The following is a 19815-nucleotide window of genomic DNA, read 5'->3' on the forward strand; positions in this document are numbered from 1 at the left end:
GGATCTGCCAATAACTAGTGTATATAGACCGCTTAATCTTACAATTGTTTGCGGGCGAGGCAAGGATTAGAGAGATCTTACTCACGCATGGATCTTGCAAAGACGTCGGTATTACCGTCCGTACTCTTACTGGCATTGAGGCGTAACGATACAGCTCGAAATATGTATCCAAACAACTACAGTATCAAGGGATCTTGAGTTATAAGCAATAGCAACAACAAGCGCCGCTTGCTCTATTGGACGGTGACAAAGCGGAAAACATTATTTGCCGTTCGGCCTCGGTTGGAGATCTTGCCCCAGTCGAATATTGTTTGATATATCTATAATCAGACAGTTCCGATCCTTGTTTACGCCACAAAAGAAAGCGTCACACTGGCCATTAAGCTAAAGATGAAGAAAAATTGCATCAAAGAAGTGACAAGCGGGAAGACACCCAATATGGCATTACAAATGCAGCAAGCGCAGGATGTCGGGCAATCCTATGGAAGACAAACCCCTTATTTGTCAAATTAGTCGGACGCTTGAAATTGTAATACTTTTTGATGAGTATTCACGTTAAGAGAAAGCAGTATAATCAATTTGGGGAATTTATCAGTGACCATTCATGGAGATTTCACAGCCAGACTCAAAGCTCCGTAGCGTTTTAATCAAAATGTGTCGTTTTAGGGCACCTTTAGACAGTTGCGGATCTGCATGACCGCGCTGTCGGATAAAATTGCTACCAACTATTGAAAACTGTGGATTATCTTCTGCAGCATTAAACCTAAACTAGACTTTTCTATAAAACATTAATGAATAAATTAGCCTGTGATTTTGAAACTAATCGGAAATGAAAACGCCAGAACAGAAAAATATTCTGGCAAAATTCCTGGCAACCTCCTTAAAATACCGGAACAATAATAAAGTAAGTAAATAATAAGTAAAAACATACTTTCTTGCCAATGTCTGCGTTCTAATGACGTCACTTCCTGAATAAACTCAGATTTCTCGTTCTAGTTCAACTATCAAAGATATCTTTAAGTTAATCAAATGCTGTTTATTGTATAGCTTTCTCGTATAACATTCAGCTACTTCGGGTTCTAATTTTAACGCACAAGGAAACAACAGAGCTCACTATTTAGACCTATTACTTTAAGAAGTTTTGCTGATGATATTTCCACACAGCGCTCATTACATACCGTAGTTATTTAGAAATTCAGTAGTCTATTGCAAAATTTGGTGATTGTATGATACTTTCTAAAACATGTAATTTTTTGCCAGTTTTTAATTCAAACAAATAATGGAAACAAAGTTGTGGATGAAAAAGATTTTTAAATATGCTGTTTTTTTTTGGGGTAGAAACTTACGTGAACATTAGAATTCGTTTTTCCCGTCTAGCCGACATTAGAATATGCTAAATTGGCGTAAATTGGATACTTCATTTAAGTATGCTGGCCGATGAAATGAGATCTGAAGAAAAAGTTGGAACCTGAATCAGTTACATTTGTCTTCATGTTCGCTTTTCACTTTTTCTCTGCCCTGCTTGCTTTTTTTATATATTTATATATTATACGAAAATAATATTTTTTTCTTTTGGTGAAGAGGATTTTATGTTGTGTTGAGGCTCCAAAGATAGGCTTGCCAAATTCAAAAAGAGGATCTCAAATTTGGAAAATGCCGCCCGACCTTGGTCGGGCACCCGAAATCGATAAAGCAATGAGTGGCAAGCGACGTATCAATTGACCAAGAAGTATAAACTCTGAACACTAGACTACCATCGAGGCATCTATAAATGTATGTATGTATGTATTTTATCAAAAATTACGAGCGCAGCTGGGCCATAGTCTGGGTGAGATACGCGAAAAAGTGAAGCTTCACATTGATTCGGACGATACGCAGCCACAATAATAGCTTCCTATACGGAGCTGTTATTGATGGCAACAAGTGGAGTCTCTATGTCTATATGAAGTATAGGAAAGAACTGACAGTTCCAAGGGTCTAAGCCCAGAATGAAACGAGATCTTCATCCCAAAGAGCCAATTAGTGCGTTTACTCGATCTATGCCACGTTTTCCCGTTCGAATCCCGCGGCGCATTATATAGTCGACAGCATATTGTGTGCAGTGGCGTATAAATGAATTCTTAATTATATTTATGTAAAATTCTATGGCACTAACACAGTCTTGTGAAAGAGCTTTCTACATCTGAGTACTTACCGTAGACTTTGTAGCAATATGTTCTCCATAGTTGGCCTATTATTAGGCTATCAATAATAGCTCAAATCGTTGATCTGATATATATATACTTACTGTACTTTACATTTAATAGCCACCAGTAATGTTCGGTGCAAAAGAATGCATATTTTCTGTCGTTGTTTTAAGATAGCCGAAAACTTGTTTCTTTTATCGTCTTCTCCAATTCGATAGCCATCTCTTTAAAAATGGCTAACACAGTTAGTACGTGCCTTGGAAATCTAAGGGTACTGATGTAGTCAAATACAGGGTACTTTCAAAAGTAAACATGCTTAAAGATAAAACACTGTCTTTACAAGTCGAACAGGTCTAGTAATTATTATTTTTAATATTTCCCTATACATAGCGAATAGATCATTGCTTTTTACGCACATGGCAAAAGCTATTCAATTCAGCTATAGCAAAAGATCAAAATCAAACTATGTCAAGTTACCAATGGTTAAAGATATAGAGAGAAAATATTAAAAAACTTCAAACAACCAGATAAAATTTTCCTCGAATTATTCTCAACTCTATAATAGATCGAATTGAGAACATTTTCTCTAAAAAAAAAAAAAATTCGATCGCCAAATTAAGTATATTATACCATTCCTTTGAAAGTTTACCGCATCTGAAACGGAAAAGGGATTATATTACCCTGAACTGCTGTTGCAGGCCAGTGCGATCTGTCATTTAAAATAGGTTGTGTACTCTGACTGAACACCATGAAGCGAATCAGAATCGGTGAACTTCAGACATCTCCATACACTGTTACCTTTCTAGCGTGCTACTATAACTGCCCGTAAGTGGTTTATATAAAGGTAAAATATATACCAAGCCCTGTCTTTTTCAAGTAACGTTTATATATTTCGGAAATTACAATACCTGTTAACAAGTGCACTATTTTTTTGTTTGTTGTGTTATTATTCCAGCGAGAATTGAAGTGATTCATTGTTAGTGTCGCACTTGAAGGTCAGTGACGTTCGTCAGTTGATTTATCGATGGGCGGGATCGTGTTTTACGTAGCACGGTCCCGCCCATCGGTTTTTTCTTTATGTACCTCACATAGAAACAGCTAATGGTGGTGTTGCTGGTCCATGCGCTCCGTCGAAAATGAGCCATAACCAACGGAAGTTTTGCGCGGAATGAGACCTAGAAATGTGGGAAATGATTAACAAACAAAGTCAGGTCAACGCAAAACAAACCCATACATTTATCCTTCAGCCGCGCAAATAATGACATACAAGATATATATAGTTTGTTTACAACTGCCGAAAGGGTATGATAAGGAACTGATTGTCTACGACTTAATGGCAACATGCCCTAAGCCGTGTTGAAATCCTAGATAAAATCGTTTCCTGTGATTTAGCAAGCAAAATGTAACGTTCCTTGGCTGTACACGAACAACGTCGAATTGTAGAACCATTGATACCATGTGTTGTGACCCAATAGCGCGCTGTCGGCCCACTGACTTTTCCTTTGGCAGCCGTCTCCTAGAATAGAATAGTTCACCGTGAAACAGTGTCTGGGCTGTTATGGCCATCGGTTTAGAAAAAAGCTTTGGGTCGACTGCTAATTGGCCAGTGCATCAGTATCGAAAATGAATGAAGCAAACTAGTTTTCAAGTAGCATATTTGAACGGTACAAAAACATGGTCTCGCATATTCTCGTGAATTGTAGCTAGGTCAAAGTATTCAAAAGGTTTTATGGATTACCACGTCTAGTCTCGATGTCAGGATCGGCGGTGGGTGGTCATTTCGAAGCGTTCGGTGTTCTATACATAGACATTCCTGTCCTGGCGGAAGACAGACATCTTGACTCTTCTAACAATATCCAAATATATCGGTTTTCATTTATGTGACATAAAGGAACTTCGTCTGTAAAGCGTGCACTGTAACTAGAGGCACTCATGCTGAACAGATCTGATTTTATTTTCCAAACTAGACTTTTTTACTTAAAGGTTCGCATCGATGGAGGATGATTTTATTCGATTTTTTAGAAAGTCTTAATTGAATTTTTGTTAAAAAATAATTTCTCATTCGGAAAACAAAAAGGGGGCGGTATTTCGAAAATATAACACGATTCTAAATAGCATTAATAGTGAAATCGATAACAGCGTCGTTATAGCAACGAGAACTTCCGGGAAGGTCGAATAAAAGGATTTGATTTTTTCCTCATTTTAAAATAGTTTTTAAACACGTAGAATCGTATATGTATGTATATATATATACCATGTCATAATGTAACATAATAATACAAATCTATCGTAATTTCATAATGCCACTTCACAGCTCTAGTGGGAATAGATAGAGGGCAACAATCTGTGTGCATGCTACTTAGAAGTACTACCTAATACTAATAATTGACTCTATTTAACGAACAGAATGTTTATAATCTCCAGAGGTTAGTTGAATTTTTTTGAAGGTATAACATGCATTTGTATCATTGTTTACTTAATTACTGTGGCTTCCTTCAAACAATTACACAGAATATCTTGCTTACGGCGTTATATCCCTGTTACTCACTTATATATGTAACATATTATAGAGTTTTGAATAATGAAACAATATTACGACCGGCAATCAGCTGCAAAAACAACAAAAGATACTGCATTTAATTCGTCAAGTAAAATCACCTAAGCACAACTAGTAAGCTGGCGCGATGATCCATCTTCAGGCTAGTTACAAACAGGCCGTCGGTCACCCATACATATCAGACTACAGGAACCAGGCATGTAAGCTAAGAGGTTCTAACCACTTTTTCATGTGTACGCTGCCGACACGAGGAAATTTCAATCAGCTGCTATTAGGTCACATAAAAGTTCTATCATATTAGGTTTTACAATGTTCGTTTCGAATCACATTGAAGAACCATCGAAGATTTCTTCTATCACATAATTCGTTGCAGCTTGAAAAGTAATCATATTATCTCGATATTGTGATCATTTCTAACGTTCAATAAGTGCAAGAGCAGAAGTAAATATCGCAAGTTAAAGTTGTTTCTACTGATTGGTACAGCGCAGGATAAACCACCAGAGCCGGTCGATGCTGACCCCTCAAAATTATTCCATTATGCGCTTTTTTTAATCAACCGCTTTCCTTGGATGGAGCTCCTTTTGCAATTTAAAATTTCTTCACCTTTGACTCTTTTGCAATCTGTTTCCTCTATATATTATTGTTTTGTTATTTACAAATATTTATTGTATTTTTTTTATGGATGAAAGATCCACAAAAAAATGAAAGGGCTGTGTCTTGTAATCACCTTTTTTGATCTCCTAATTATAGTCGGAATGTGACGGCACCACGCCGGGTAGAATGTTGATCGACTTCAAAAAAAAATGACGAAGGAGACGCTGAAGTTTTTTTCACCCGGCGACTGTAACTGTCATCTGCTCACCGGAATACAGCGGTATACGGTTCAGCTGTAAAACTTAACATATAAAAACACCCGCAGAAGCCGGTAGAAAGCAACCGTGTCAGAAGTCACCTTGAACAGATAAGACGCCATTTCAAATTTACAAAGAATTAGCTCAACTTACGTAACACTTTAGGGTTGGCCTTTTTTGCTGAACGCAATTTCGCCTCAGGGCAATAACATGGAACGCCATTGGGATCTGGCTCATGGAAGGTCTCGTTAGATGATAAGCTCGGTAGCTAGTAAGCTTGAACATCGAATAGCAACAAAAATATTTAAATTTTGCGCCCTTTTTATGGATATTCCTATATATATGATATTCGCCATTTATCGTACGCCAACTCATCGCCTTTAACATTTTAAAACCGTCGTTTATGAAACCTTAATGCATAATCGAAATAGAGTTTGATGTACAATTCATCAGCACATCTACTTTATGTGTGAACTTTTGTGATGGAGAAGTATGCTCGCAAAAAATGCTAACATATATATGTATATATATATATAAACATTATCAAACTGGTAACTTTCTTGTCGGTATGTTGCAACCCTTTGTTTTTATAACTTGTTTGCTAACAATAAAAATTCACGGCCGACTTTGACTTTAAACATGAAAAATTAAGGCACAAAGAAGGCAGCTTCGTGTATATCAGCCTACACCAGCCTCTATTTAACACTTGACGCAAACAATCAACTGTCGATAAATCCAGACGCGTAATGGTATCATACATTAAAGACAAAGCAGATGTGTAACTGCTATTGCATAAATTCTCGAACTCGTTGCCCATAGGTTACCTGGAATCTGCAGACATTACGACTAACTTGGTAAAGTGCTTTCAACTTCTGTTTAATGATACCGCCGCGTGATTCCGACCCCCCCCCCCATACCGCAGCAATTGGGCAATACCTCCTTGCTATTAGAAACGTCACGTACAATTAATCACTGATCACTTATATTTATGACATCGAGACATACGGTTTGGGTGGAAGGAAAATTATATGGGAATTAGCTTTAATAAGGACGGCGGTCTTCACTGATTACTCGTTATGTGGACCCCACATTGATACAGACTTACTATAACAGAAAATATCTTAATTTCTCTTAATATAAGTAACGTATATTCTATTTCGCCATTACTGATCATTGGAGAGCAGTAGACGTTAAGTGCGAAAGCATGATTCGTGTGAAAATGCTGGTGGTTGTGCCGTTCTTTAACTTTTTATGTTGTTTTCTTTTGTGGCTTTATAATATGGGTAAAATTATTGGCTGTATGAAAATAAGTAATAAGTGTTGCAAGATAACCGGCAATGCGTAATCACTGGTGTATTTGGTCGTTAAATATGCTCGGCGGGAGCTATTAATCTTCGCCCGTTTGTATTGGCATCAGAAGGCAAAGAAGTTGACTTCTGTTTTGGACAAACCCTCAGCTAGTCTGGAACATGTCAAGAAAATCATTAACCGTAGATTTTTTAAATTCATTTTCTTCGAAATTCGTTTTCTACCTTTTGATACGACCCTGTAGTTGCTGGATAATCTGAAATGATGCTAAATTCGGACCTTACGAACATGGAGAGCCTATGTTCAAGTTGATAAGGGATAAATTTATGCGGGCCATAGTCAATCCCTGCTTAAGTTTTATGCCAAGTTGCGTTAAGTGTTTCTTCTCAAGCTCATGTCCCCATGTTCACGCATTTAAATCTTACAACAAGGCGCATTTCATACGTAGTCGGTACCTGTTAAGTGTATGTAAATATGCATTATCTAAAAACGGGGAAACACATTAAAGTCTGCCCTCTGTATTGCCACTTCAACTTTGGCCTGTGGGCATCAGAAACCTTTAAAAGCCGCAGTGATGAAATCTCGAAAAATTCGTCTGCGTTGAAGCTTTATAAGTGAAGCTCCAGCATCGAGGATAATCTTGCTCTACGATGAAAAAATGAACAGGCCCTAAACCGGTTAAAATTGTCGTTGCCAATGCCCAACTTAGGTCAACTAATGCTGAAATAGCAACACCTTTTTCGAGAAATTAAAATACTTGGAATTTAGTTTTATCAGGTACTTCCGTAGCTCACTCTATAAAGCCCCAGAGCTGTCACACCTCAGTAAAGTACTCGACTGGTTTAAGACATGTCTCAAAAGCATGAGACAACTCCTTCTCTTTAAAATTCCTTGCAAGTTTATTCGCAGAAACTATTTCGACTAGCCATATTTGATTCAAAATAAACAAAAGTAAGATCGGCTTTGCTAATTGTCACTGCAAAGGGTTTTAATCTCAGCTAGAAAACCTTGAGCGCTCTTACCGGCCGAAACGTGCTTAAGCTTTGAACGAATCAACGATCGTAAGAAGAACCCTTCCACCGTAAAGAGAAATAACTATTAGAGGATTACCATTGCATTGTGACTGTCGAAATTGCATATGGAGACCCAGCATGTACGCTACACCCTGACCATGACTCGTCAGTGACGTCGACGACTGAACGTCATCGTTAGATGTTTATCAACTGTGAGCGTTTGCTGGTTCGCTCGCATACACACGACTTAACTCGCTGCGTCATGACATGGCATAGCAACGAAAGCATACCTTTGAAATCCCAAACCATTCTTCGACCCCTTTGAAACCCACCAAGGCTTTTTTGACTTAATTATTAGTTCTACGTGAGCGACTCTTTTCTTGCGGTTAGTGTGTGGCAGTAAACGCGCGCGACGGTTCCGGCAAAAACTTGGCAAAGGGCTTAGCGTAGTAATGCAAGCCACAGAGCCCGCATAGTGCGTCGTTGTCATCGGCCGTTGAAATGAGTCATAACACGTCATGTTCGTGTGCGGATACACATTGATCCAGTTTTACAAACTAAATTAGAAAGATGTTTCTTTTCAGGGAGCGGACATCTGATCTTTGTCGATGCTTGGATAAAGTCACAAGTTATCAACTAACAATTGCCGCTTGTTTTGCTTGCTTCCTTTTAATAACTTATCGATAATGCCTATAACATGTAGGTCGCATTGAGGTTCAACTAAATTGTTTCGTAAGGGGAATTGATACAGCTGATAAGTTAGACTGTATGGTTTTGTAATACTTACAATTTTCATTTATCTAGGTGAACAACAACAGCTAGGTATCGGGCTCAAAGAGATGGTAGTTCAGCCGTACATATTGTACGATACGGTCATGTTTTATCAAAGAAAGCCAGATTTATGTTTTCTGCTAGCTAATTTTCTTCATACACATTTTATTGTTTCTTTTTATTTTTATTCTTTCCATGAGAAAGAAATCTGGAAAATCACATAGTGTCTTAGATCTTAGATAAAGATGTCCTAGATCATGCAAATGCGATATCATAAAGGAAGAACAATAGGACCTATGAGAATGGATGCCAAGCAGGTGTATTATCGTATGAATCAGGTGTCGACGTGCGGGCTTTGCGGACACACGATGAAGACAACAATTTGATTTTCACTAAATGAAATAACGCAAGCTTCACGTATTCAATAGCGTCCATTACTTGTGAGGAATTCGGGGTGTTTAGCGATTCAAACGGAGTCCGCACACAGAGAGCTATCATTTAGTCACTCATGATAAATTAGTTAAATTTGATCGCACATTTAGATCCGATCTTACCAAGAATCTAAAACCCTTTATGCCACCATGGTATATTCATAGTCTCTACGTGAATTTTGGCTCTAAGTGAAATACTGTTGTACATATCATCAAGTAGCTAAATCGGTAAAAAAAAGGTCTCCAAAAATATCGTGTTTTGTGCTCTTTCGAAAAAATTCAATATCAGAACTTCGTGATTGAGTGACCACTTATAGTGGGTTGGCTTTTTTGCCAAAGAAGAACCTTTATCAAATATACGTGTCTGAAAGTTAAACAGTAGACAATACCAAGAACCTAAATATATTCGAACGTTGGAGAAAAGATCGAACCCAAGGCTATTTCAGCTGTCTCCTTTACACGTTTTTTTTATTTTTGCCAAAGGATGAAAACAATATAATGAACTTTCAATGCTATTACATACGCGAATTGTCATTCGAGTCATCATAGTAGTGAATACATATCAAGTAAAAATGTTTAAAAATCCAGATCGCATATAAAATACAAAGGCTGATGCCCCTGAGTATTTATGCTTTTGCCAAATGTCCATTGTACGTGGGATGGCAAAGGCATATTTGCTTATCTTCATATTTCACAATAGGGAAGCATAATTATCTTCATGGTGGTTGAACGAGAGCATTAATGAAGCCGCAAAAAACCAAGCGCAGGATTTCGAGTTTCTAAAACAAGCTTACGAAGCAGCCTGTAACGCTCAACAATCAAATCTCACAGTAGATTATGAACCACCTAGGGCCGAACATTATTTAAGAATGACAGCTTTGGCTTATATTTAAATGCAAGGGCGCATGAATGGGTGATTCGTTGTACTGCACTAATGAGAAGATCATTGAACGGCAGTGTGCCCAAAATTAACATAAGTTCAAACCTATAAGGAAATTTTGAATTGACTCGCGTAACACCAACTTTATTTGTACGACGTCATCGTACGCTTCTTTCAGACGGCGGCATACTGCTTGGTTCATTGACATATTATTGTTATCACATAATATGAGACGTTAATAGAAAAAAAAACCTACTAAGGAAGAAATTTTCCCATCAACTTCGTTAATGATCACGAAAAATATTCCTATACATCACATATCGTTACCTTCTCTTACCTCCTGAATCGGTTCCACCCCGGCACCGCGCACAAGAAAGCGCACGGTCATCAAGTGCAAGTCCCTGCAAATCCCACTTGCACTACGGGCATATTTCTGTTCATTCGACTAGATCTGGTGCTTATGGGTTACACCGTTGGTGACCTTATATCGTACGGGTCACCCCACTTCCTCACTTTGTCGATCGTTGATTCAATCAGCGACTTCAAAGCGGTTGCTTATTTTTTGAAGGCAAAAAGTTCGGGACGAAGATCTTCTTCAATCGCTCCTCCGTTCCGAGAGGGTTATGGATGCCTTGCGACCAGGGCATGCTGTTGGCTAACAGCCACAGGAGAGGAGGCAAAAAACCGGAGTCGCTCTTTTAAGCACCGCATCATCGGCGCTCGCTACCATACTGCACTGACGCAGAATTGCGCTAGCCGTTACAACGCACAATCAGACACGGCTTCCGCCAAATTTTCCGTATACCTAGAACCATTCTAATTAGAGTTAATTGTTGCAGCTGCAGAGCGTTTTCGGAATTCTAGAGAACTTTATTACGTAGTCTGATTAAAGGTAACAAAAGCAGTAGTACATCGACGGAACCATTTTGGGCTACCCGGCGGCGCGGAAGTGCGCATGTTTTTTTTCCTTTGTCAAAGACTAGCTAGACTAATTCTTGCTGCAGTTTTAGCATCGTAGAAAATCTTCCTTGGATTCGTATCGACCAATCTAGAAGTAGACATGGTGAAAATTACAGTGTCTATTTTCTTTATAGTGTCGTGTCTGTTCACAGTATCTAACGCCTATACAGCCGTTATGCCTAAAGTGAAAATGATTAATGGTAAGTGCGTAACGTATTGTGTTTTAATTTTTTAAATAACTAATTAACGGTAGCATCTTTCACGATACCTATATACTGGCACCTGCTTCATATGGCAAATTATCAAAAAGCACCTGTCAAAAAGTGTCAGATAAAGCAAGCTGTTCTTTCTATCATACCATGCTTAAAAATCATTTTACTGACTGCCTATACATTGTACCTGTGAAAATAACGTTATAACAATAATTAATACCACTCGCAACTTGACACTGGCTACCGTTCATTCTTTGAACCGAGTAACAATTAAGTCTCTTAAACTTTTCAGGGCCATTGACATTGTTTAATTGAAACAATACATTGTGAATACGGAATTATTTCACTCATACATGTTGTTGTTTCCTCTTCGGAAGAATGTTTAACGGCTTAAATAGCAGAGTTAAAGATCCGATGCACGCTTGTTTATATCCACAGTTTATGTTTCTAGATCGGCGTTGGCCTTAGCTTCTTCTCATGTAAACTGCATAGCCTAAGATCATTACTCGCTCGGCATAGACATATACAGGGAACTTTTTCGAATCACCGTTACACGTTATCCGTTAACGGTCCTATTGTAGAGAATACGTTTGCTTCGCTATCGGTTCGTCTAGTAAGCTGTTCAGTTGTCTGCTGCGTGAGCAGATTTCTGGTCACTGGCTGCATTTGTGCTGAACGCGACTTCGTTGTCGCTTTAAATTCTGTGTTTTTGTGCGTAGCACACGTTATATCCATTAAATTTTACGACAGTAGCGTACGGAACCGTTGAACTCCCAAACTGTCAGAATTTCTACAAATTTTGTTACTGGATCCAGTAGAGTATCAGATGATAATTTGTGACATCATTGACCGTACTGGTCGGCTCCCTTATTGACCGCTAACTTGACGACTTGAAAGGCACCTTCACAATTTCACGCTGTTCTTTCATTTCTGCTTAACTTGGAGCAGAAGGTTATTAACAAACACCAGATGAACAAAAACGCCAAAAAAGCGTTTCGAATAAAAACGCTCGAAGCCCATTATGTCGATGACTGAACGAAGGGTGTGCGCGTCTTAAAAAGCACGCCTCCTTCGTTGCTTCTCGCAATAATACCCTCAAGGATACAAGGTGATTTGAACTTCGAATGAAAACTACCAATGAAGTCACTAAGTGTTAGGATGAACGCGTGAGCATAAGAAACAATGCGAAAGGGTCGAAGTCGATCATGAATGAAATGAAACCATTTATCTGAACTGTCCCCTTGACCATTGTTCTGTGTCTAAGTAACTCCAGTTTTTGCCGAAGGTTGAGTGGTAACCAGGAGGCATGGTCCTAAACAATGTAGTTGCAGACAAAAGTATCTCCATAGCTTTCTTTATTTTAAAACGACTGAATTCTACTAGATCCTATGCATTTTATCGGATACAAAGTCCATTTTTGTACACTTATGGCCTTTATATATATTCCCGTATTTGCCTTGTGTCGCGTACATTTACTCAAGGATCGAAGAGCAAATGAGCTGAACGATGACTTCGACTGTCCTCTCTCAAGCTGTTGAATCAAACGCTACGTCAAAGTCATCCGCGCGTTTATATTTTACCAACGTCTAAGGCATGCCGTCGAAATAAACATCTTCTGTGATAATAGTTTCTTATCTGTTTTCTAGTCTACATTTGATGGTTCGCTATTTTACTGAATTATCATAACTTCTTCTCCATTCTGCTAAACGTCGTTCGTTCGCAAGCTGTCATTGTTGCGCAATGAAGCCTGCACCAGGAACCCATCGAGTGTAAATATACAACCAGAAAATTTCCAAGATTTGAAATGACCGCGCGATTGGCTCGTTTGCACGTACGACCAAAACGGCGTGAGCAGCAGCAGCACTACGCACGGTGACAGTAATAACCTCTGTAAACTGTTACGTTGTGCAATAAGATATAGGTGCCAACGAAAAAAAGTAAAATCTCGCGCTATAGAGTATGATAAAGACGAAGCAGTCAATTGGAGTTTTGCCGTTTCTTTTATCACATGATCTATAATAATCCAGTTTTAGAGGTAAGTGACTAAATGCCACTGTAATTTCGTCTTTTTCCGCCTAAAGTCTCCCCTCCTTGTGTGAAAAACCATCAGGGTAAATGTTTGCCTTCGGTCTAATACTGTATTTAAATGAACACATTTGATAAAGTTTCCGCGTAACATAATCGTATATTAATTAGCAAACAAAAAAAAACCCGCCCATGATACCGCATGGGCGAGAAAAGGTTGTTCTTATTTTTTCGACGTGCTTTTCTATTTTGCCTAATTCGATAACATCTGTCTAGTTGTGGTCGAAAGTTGAGTAAATCAACAGCTAAAATTGTGACCGTTCGGGAATTTGATTGTCTTGGTGAGCGTGTACACGTACGCACGTACGACACAATCAAATGCTTCGACCAAGAACACGACCCAATATAAGCAGAGCTGAGTGAAATTTTTGCTTTGTGCAAAGCACGCGCAAAAGGGAGCAAAGTGGAAAAACTCAACGAATTGTCAACAAAACCAACCAGTCCACCAAGCGTCGGCTTCAGGCTCCAGCAAAGAAGAGCTATTGCCAAATACGCTAAGCCGTCGCCAACTGTCTCTGAGAAAAATGCAAGAGTCGGTTTTTGCTTGACAGGACAGCACGCCTTAGATCCATTCTACCTCAACCGATATGTCAGCTCGATGGTACATTCAAGTGGTATTGGTAGGTTGCAGTTTGGCCTGCTGCGCACTTTTCTTATGCTGATCTGAGTAAGGCTCAGCAAAAACCGCCTGTAGTGGAACGACGGCTTGTTTGTCACAGGTTATGATGGTGAAATTTTACTGTGCAGATAACATGCAATGTTTTTGGTTGAACTACGTCTTTCGCTGTCTTCCGGTATGTCAGAGTTCTTCTGGAAACTAACGTCTCCGATTATCTTCCTCTCTAGTGCACTCCTTGCACGCGATCGTTGTGTCTATGTGTGGGCATGTAGCCTCGCACGCGATCTTTGCACTCATTTCGTTCGTTTGCTCGAGTTTACGAAAAAATGAACCAGAGGCACTAGCGTATCCTCTGGAATAAGGGGAAGCAAACTGCATTATATCGAAAGCATGAATCCGCGGAACATAATAATGATAATAAGAATGCATGCTTTGCTCCTTATTTAGATGCTGGTGACCTTGCCTAATAAAAGTACGGGTTAAGAGGTCTATAGTGTTTAGAGGGTATGCGAAGTATCTTACACATTCATTTATATTGCGTTTTACATTAGTTTATGTGGCGGGCTCGATAAATTGCTGGTGAAAGTCTTTCCGATCGATGTGCTCTATATCTTAACTAACCAGCAGATCCAAATGCGTTCTTATTTGGTAGCGGTGATCTTTGAGGTGCCATTTTTTCCAACTACTATATGATGTATATATTATAAATAATACAATAAGTATTATCAAAATTAGTGCAGCATTATCAGTGACCCTTTACCTGCTATTCGCGTGAATTTTGGACCCGTGTGCGCTGCTCGAGCAGCGCACATTGTTGATTTCGATTGTAAGGTCGCTGGTCAAAACAACGGCCCTGTGTTAACAATTCTATTTGATAAGGCCATTGCTTCTTCTCGCTTGCGAGTTAGAAAGTAGTTTGCAGAATCACTATTCCAACGATGGCAGGTACGTAATCTGTTTTATAACTGAGCTTTCTTTTGAAAGCTACAGAGATAATGATGATGACATTTATAACCTTAGGTCGTTTGACTAAGTGATACTGGCACAAAGTAGTCTATTCTTTGCGGAATCGCCTCTCTTGACTACTTTGTGCCAGATATGTGTGAGGCATATCAGCATATGAATTACGGCAAGACAAGTGTTAATTATTCTCATAGCTGTGAGACACTTATTGGGCATCGGCTTTACTGTAGGTTCGACTGCATGCGAACTTCCTAAATCAACTACCTCAATCAATGCCAGCCTATAGCCATAGCTGCAAGTGACTGCTAGGATATATATATATGTACGTATAAAACTTTGGCTTATTTGCATTAATTAAATGTTACTATTTTTATAGTCTAACGCTGCATATATAGCACACTACATATGCATGCTTAGTCTTAATACCGTCCGTTATATATATATATATACACATATATATATATATATATGCATGCCACGATTCGTGTGAACATGAACTGACTATAAATGCAGTAGATCGGAGCATGAATTTTTAAAGAAAGCCTGCTTTTCGTGATCTAAATAAACCACTGAACAATACGAAGTGTTAGCTTTCCTGGTCGAAAACGGAGTACGGCTCAAAGACCTTACTCTTGAACAAGTGACCAACGAAGAGGCGCATTCGATATAGGCTCCTGGTAATTGCACCGAACCCGTCTTGAGCGCGTTTAACTAATTTCAGCGGACTTAATTAGAGTATTCTAGTTTTGAACTCGGACATATCGAAGCAAAGGGATTGCGTAGCAGCGAATACATAAAGGTACTATTCTCGTTTTCGTATTCGGACAAAGAAGAAAATGCACCGGACGGCCTTTTTTTTAAATCTAACGGTCGCTTGATTGTTGTTAGCTTAGCCAAGTGATCCCGTTTGCTTCATGGCTAATTTCTGTTCTTAAAGATACTTTCAGAGCAGATAGAAAGCAGACTTTTTTTGAAACTGGATAGTCGAAAATTGTCGTAGAGTTTTGCTTCTTTATTTAATAATGGCTACGTTGCATTAATAATAATAGCGCGTATAAGCCAACAGGATGTGTCTCTATCATTAATTGGGAACGGGAAAGAGATTCTCTCGCTGCTGAAAAATCATCAAACTTTCTGTGCTAAATAAATCCCCTAGAAGGTAATTGAAAAACATTCGGCCAGCAGCTTCAACAATTTAGCTAAGCCATCATAACCTTTAAAGACAAGATCTTTGTTGTCATTTGTTGTCCATCTACCGTTTGCTTGTACGACTGATGCAATTCTATTACCTATCAACGTGTTTTTCTAAAGCAGTCCCACCTGAATTCATCAGATGTGCGAATACTAAGAAGGTTTTATGTAAATGACTAGAATAAATTACTTTGCACTTACTATCTATAATATGATATATAGAATCGCGCTCGACTACACAACAGCTTCGTAAGCATTACCTATCTGATAGCTTAACGCCACGTAGGAACGCCTTCATAAAGAAACTGATCTATAGACTGTTATTATTAGGATGCCCTACAGGTTTATCACTCTCAGGGTAGTTATGACTTTATTACTTGTATGTGATAATTAACTATTGAAATTTGAATTGGCATTAAGCATAGACTGATTTGAGCCGAGTGGCCTAAATCGCAGACATTTGTATCGTTCGCTTCCGCCAACTACCGTGCCATAAAGTAATCGTGATTGATCGAAAAATTTGGAAAACTGGTACAGCGTACGGAAAAGAAAATTAACTAACGATCATAAAACAACAGTCGCCATTGGTAAACACGAACAGGTAAACACGAATAAAGACAAGGACGAGAACAAAGTGCTGACTTCCAGCAAACCATCTGATTTCACTAGTGTGATTTTGTGAACACTTTACCGGAGACCAAATCTAATTTTTGAGAAATGAATTCGCCACGAAACGTTCCGGACGATGAATGACGAAAAATACATTTTATTAGAAACGGAATATCGATTCGATACGACAAAGGGTATGTTACTAACAACTTGGCTTCGTGATGATACACCATGTATTATGTGTAGGACAGTTTGCTCTCTTCAATCTCTGCAATCAATGAAGGAATCAGTGCTGTTTTCCAACAATTCACATCGTCTGTACTTCGATCAGAAGGTCGCCGGATTGAGCGAATATTCAGTTTGGTTTTTACCAAATATAGAGATTGCGTAGTCACAGCCAACATTGTCCTTGCCTACCATACATGGACAGCACATAGGACAGCACCTGGCGACAAAGGAAGTGGAGAGCGAGTGGAATCATCAATCACCTGCCATATGGACAATACTGGTTGAGCCTACGACCTAGCGACCGGCTGCTGCGGCCCTTCCTGAATCCCTCAATAGAATGATTATTTGCATCCTGGATAAGCTTATATCTGGGTCGGTTGACTAATAATCGCACAATTATGCGATGTCTATAAAAAAGCTTTATGACTGTATCTAAAATACAGTAACTTGCGTTAGGCACGGTTTGACCAATATATTTCCAAAGCGTTACTGTGTTAGTACTAAAAGATAATACAAAATTCAATCAGCAAAATTCAGCCAGTGCTTCCTTGGTACAAAATAATCTATGCCTCAATTAATGAGAGGAGGAGTGGAAAATCATAAGGGATAATATCAATAATTTGATCTATACATTTGCTATAGCTTTCTCATGCAGCATCTGTTGTTTATTGCAGGAAAATGCATCCATCCGATGTTTAATGAAAAGATTGCCCCGAATCAATCGTACTATCCGCCTGAAGTTTGCGAACAACATTTCTGCGACTCATCAAAAAGGTTTACTTCGTCTGCCGCTGGGTCTATTATAGCTTTACTTCTGTATCGTCGTTGCTTGTATGCATGTAAAAATGTAGTGTAGGCAAGAAATCAATATTATGAGCAATTTACTGATAAACGCAAAAAATGCGCAGAATTTCTTCTTACCACTTCCATTATAATTACTAATTGCTATTATTATATATACAAGTAAACTTGTACTTTGAATTTGAGCTAGTCATTATCGTAGTCATTGCGTGGACTCTGTGTGAGTTAGAAAACATTTTACATTATCGAGTTCATACGTAATATAATTATATTTTTCTAAAAAAAAATAAATTCCATATTACACACTATAGTTACGAAATAATAGCACAAAAATAATTACGACTGTACTATAGTTAGCCGAAAAAAAATCATATGTGCTTACTTTTGCTTGCGGTGCTTCGCATGGTATCATTATAGGACAATCTACATCTCCGGATGCGGTAGAGTGATGGCCCCGCCTGGATGCAACGTCGAGTATGACCGCTCGCAAAAATACCCCGCGTGTTGCAGTCCGAAATTTATCTGCGAGAATGCCGATAATAAAACAACGACTGCCTGAAGGTTATAGATAGATGGAAAAAGCACTGAATTTAGTGCATTCATTCAGTAGCATGGTTGTAATTACAAAAATGATTATACGAAGTATTCAGCCTATATTATGAAATAAGATACACACATTTCGAATGCTGTAACGACCGACTGGCAGCACGAACACCGTCCTAGACAAGGTGCTTAACGGGTTCTTTGGTCATGTATGGATATCATACCTGACAACATCACTATAACTATTGTCAATACCATCGGTGTAGTGAATTTTTAAACGGAAATTACGTTTGTATAAAACAAAAAGGTCACCAAATGGTTGATCGAAGAAAAACAAACCCCTTGCCACTTTACTCACTTGTCACCTTTGGTTGACAAACGCATCAGGCGGTCCTCTCTGAAGTAAACGGTCATCAGATATCGAATAGCTAATCTATTATGTATCTGATAATATATAATGTGGATTTTGAGTGTTGTTTGCATACCTCAAACACCGCATGCTAGCCCACGAACGATGAGCTACAGCATAATGAAATAATGAGAATAAGTAAGATCCATCGATACGGAAAACACGAATCAATAACGAAGATGCAACAACTTGACATAGAATAATCGTTGACAAATAGGTGCTTGGAGGATGTGAACTCGAAACGTTGTCTGTTTGAATTAAATTTGGGCTCGATTTGAAATAGTCTTTCCGAGACTATCGACTGCAGGTATACTCAATGGAAAAAGATGATAGCTTCAGAGTCGCCAGAGTGCTGACAGGCGTCACCTTGTGTGTTTTACCAAAGTCATGTGTACATACACGGAGAGATAGAAAGAGATATGTCATCTTTCATTTTATAAGTGTACATATAATAATACCATAAAACTAACCCTTGATTATACCTATTTGATATGTGTTGTAATTTGTGAAAACACTCATATTTTAAAGCTCCAGTCAGTTGTTGTAGGTGTTATTCACTATCGATAATGCAAAACATTAGGGCGTAATTACTTCAGAACGAACACTCCGGCAAGAAAAAGCATAAAATTTTACATAATGTCCTTTAAATATAAAAAATCTTTAAGGTATCCACAAAGCTCATGGTAACAGCATATCTATGTTGATAATAAGATTCAGAATTTACCATAGTCGTTAACTCTATTTATTCATGACAAGCCGAAAATCTCAAAGCTTAGTGGCGTACGTTACCTATCGTCTTGACAAACCAAAAACTATTTCAATCACGAGATTCCGGTAAAGAATTTCGTTTCATATACCTCTAAAATAACTTATACGTCACCTCTAAAATAAATATGTGAGTAAGCTGATAGAACACTAATCGATAAGATTGATACCAAAACCTTACAAAATGTCTGTTGAATAGAATGAACAGTCTCCGGTCTGATTTCTTTATTGACTGATTAGGGAATTCAAATCAAATTTTGGCCTATTTAAGGTCATATCAAGGTAGAGTTGTAACTCTCTTTCATGTCCACTATATAAAAATACATATTCATACATAATCAGATATTTTCTAAAAAATCCCTTCCCATTTTACTACAGCTACCGTTTTCAAAATGTGTTTCTATTATTATTACTAGTAATAAAAATTATATTA

General features: G+C 38.4%; 1 protein-coding gene and 1 long non-coding RNA gene across 9 annotated transcripts; one reads left to right on the forward strand and one right to left on the reverse strand.

The window, feature by feature from the left end:
• Positions 1-1021: 1021 nt before the first annotated feature.
• Positions 1022-18179, reverse strand: LOC111270011 (uncharacterized). 6 transcript variants are annotated; one of them, XR_015314777.1, is made up of 4 exons: positions 18048-18179; positions 5471-5638; positions 3925-4032; positions 1022-3702 (listed from the first exon to the last, which is right to left on the reverse strand). It is a non-coding gene; the product is annotated as an uncharacterized LOC111270011 (long non-coding RNA). The 6 variants fall into 6 exon arrangements; XR_015314779.1 differs by lacking the exon at positions 18048-18179 and adding an exon at positions 10335-10608 and having other exon boundaries at positions 5471-5630; XR_015314776.1 differs by lacking the exon at positions 18048-18179 and adding an exon at positions 10335-10608.
• Positions 10742-19102, forward strand: LOC111270010 (U-scoloptoxin(16)-Ssd1a-like). 3 transcript variants are annotated; one of them, XM_086972325.1, is made up of 3 exons: positions 10742-11157; positions 17539-17638; positions 18083-19102. In XM_086972325.1, the coding sequence occupies exons 1-3, from the start codon at positions 11058-11060 to the stop codon at positions 18222-18224; spliced, it is 342 nt and encodes a 113-aa protein (XP_086828451.1). In that variant the 5' UTR covers positions 10742-11057; the 3' UTR covers positions 18225-19102. The 3 variants fall into 3 exon arrangements, with proteins under 3 accessions (XP_086828451.1, XP_086828453.1, XP_086828452.1); XM_086972327.1 differs by lacking the exon at positions 10742-11157 and adding an exon at positions 13360-13874; XM_086972326.1 differs by lacking the exon at positions 10742-11157 and adding an exon at positions 13997-14048.
• Positions 19103-19815: the final 713 nt, after the last annotated feature.

This window comes from Varroa jacobsoni, unplaced genomic scaffold (genome assembly GCF_002532875.2).
Source record: "Varroa jacobsoni isolate VJ856 unplaced genomic scaffold, vjacob_1.0 scaffold_1428, whole genome shotgun sequence".
Lineage (NCBI taxonomy): Eukaryota > Metazoa > Arthropoda > Arachnida > Mesostigmata > Varroidae > Varroa > Varroa jacobsoni.

Coding starts and splice junctions, on each gene's coding strand:
- LOC111270010 (XM_086972325.1), top strand. CDS start 11,058: ATGGTGAAAATTACAGTGTCTATTTTCTTTATAGTGTCGTGTCTGTTC. Junction 11,158..17,538: donor TAAAGTGAAAATGATTAATG/GTAAGTGCGTAA, acceptor TGTTTATTGCAG/GAAAATGCATCCATCCGATG. Junction 17,639..18,082: donor TTCTGCGACTCATCAAAAAG/GTTTACTTCGTC, acceptor GTATCATTATAG/GACAATCTACATCTCCGGAT.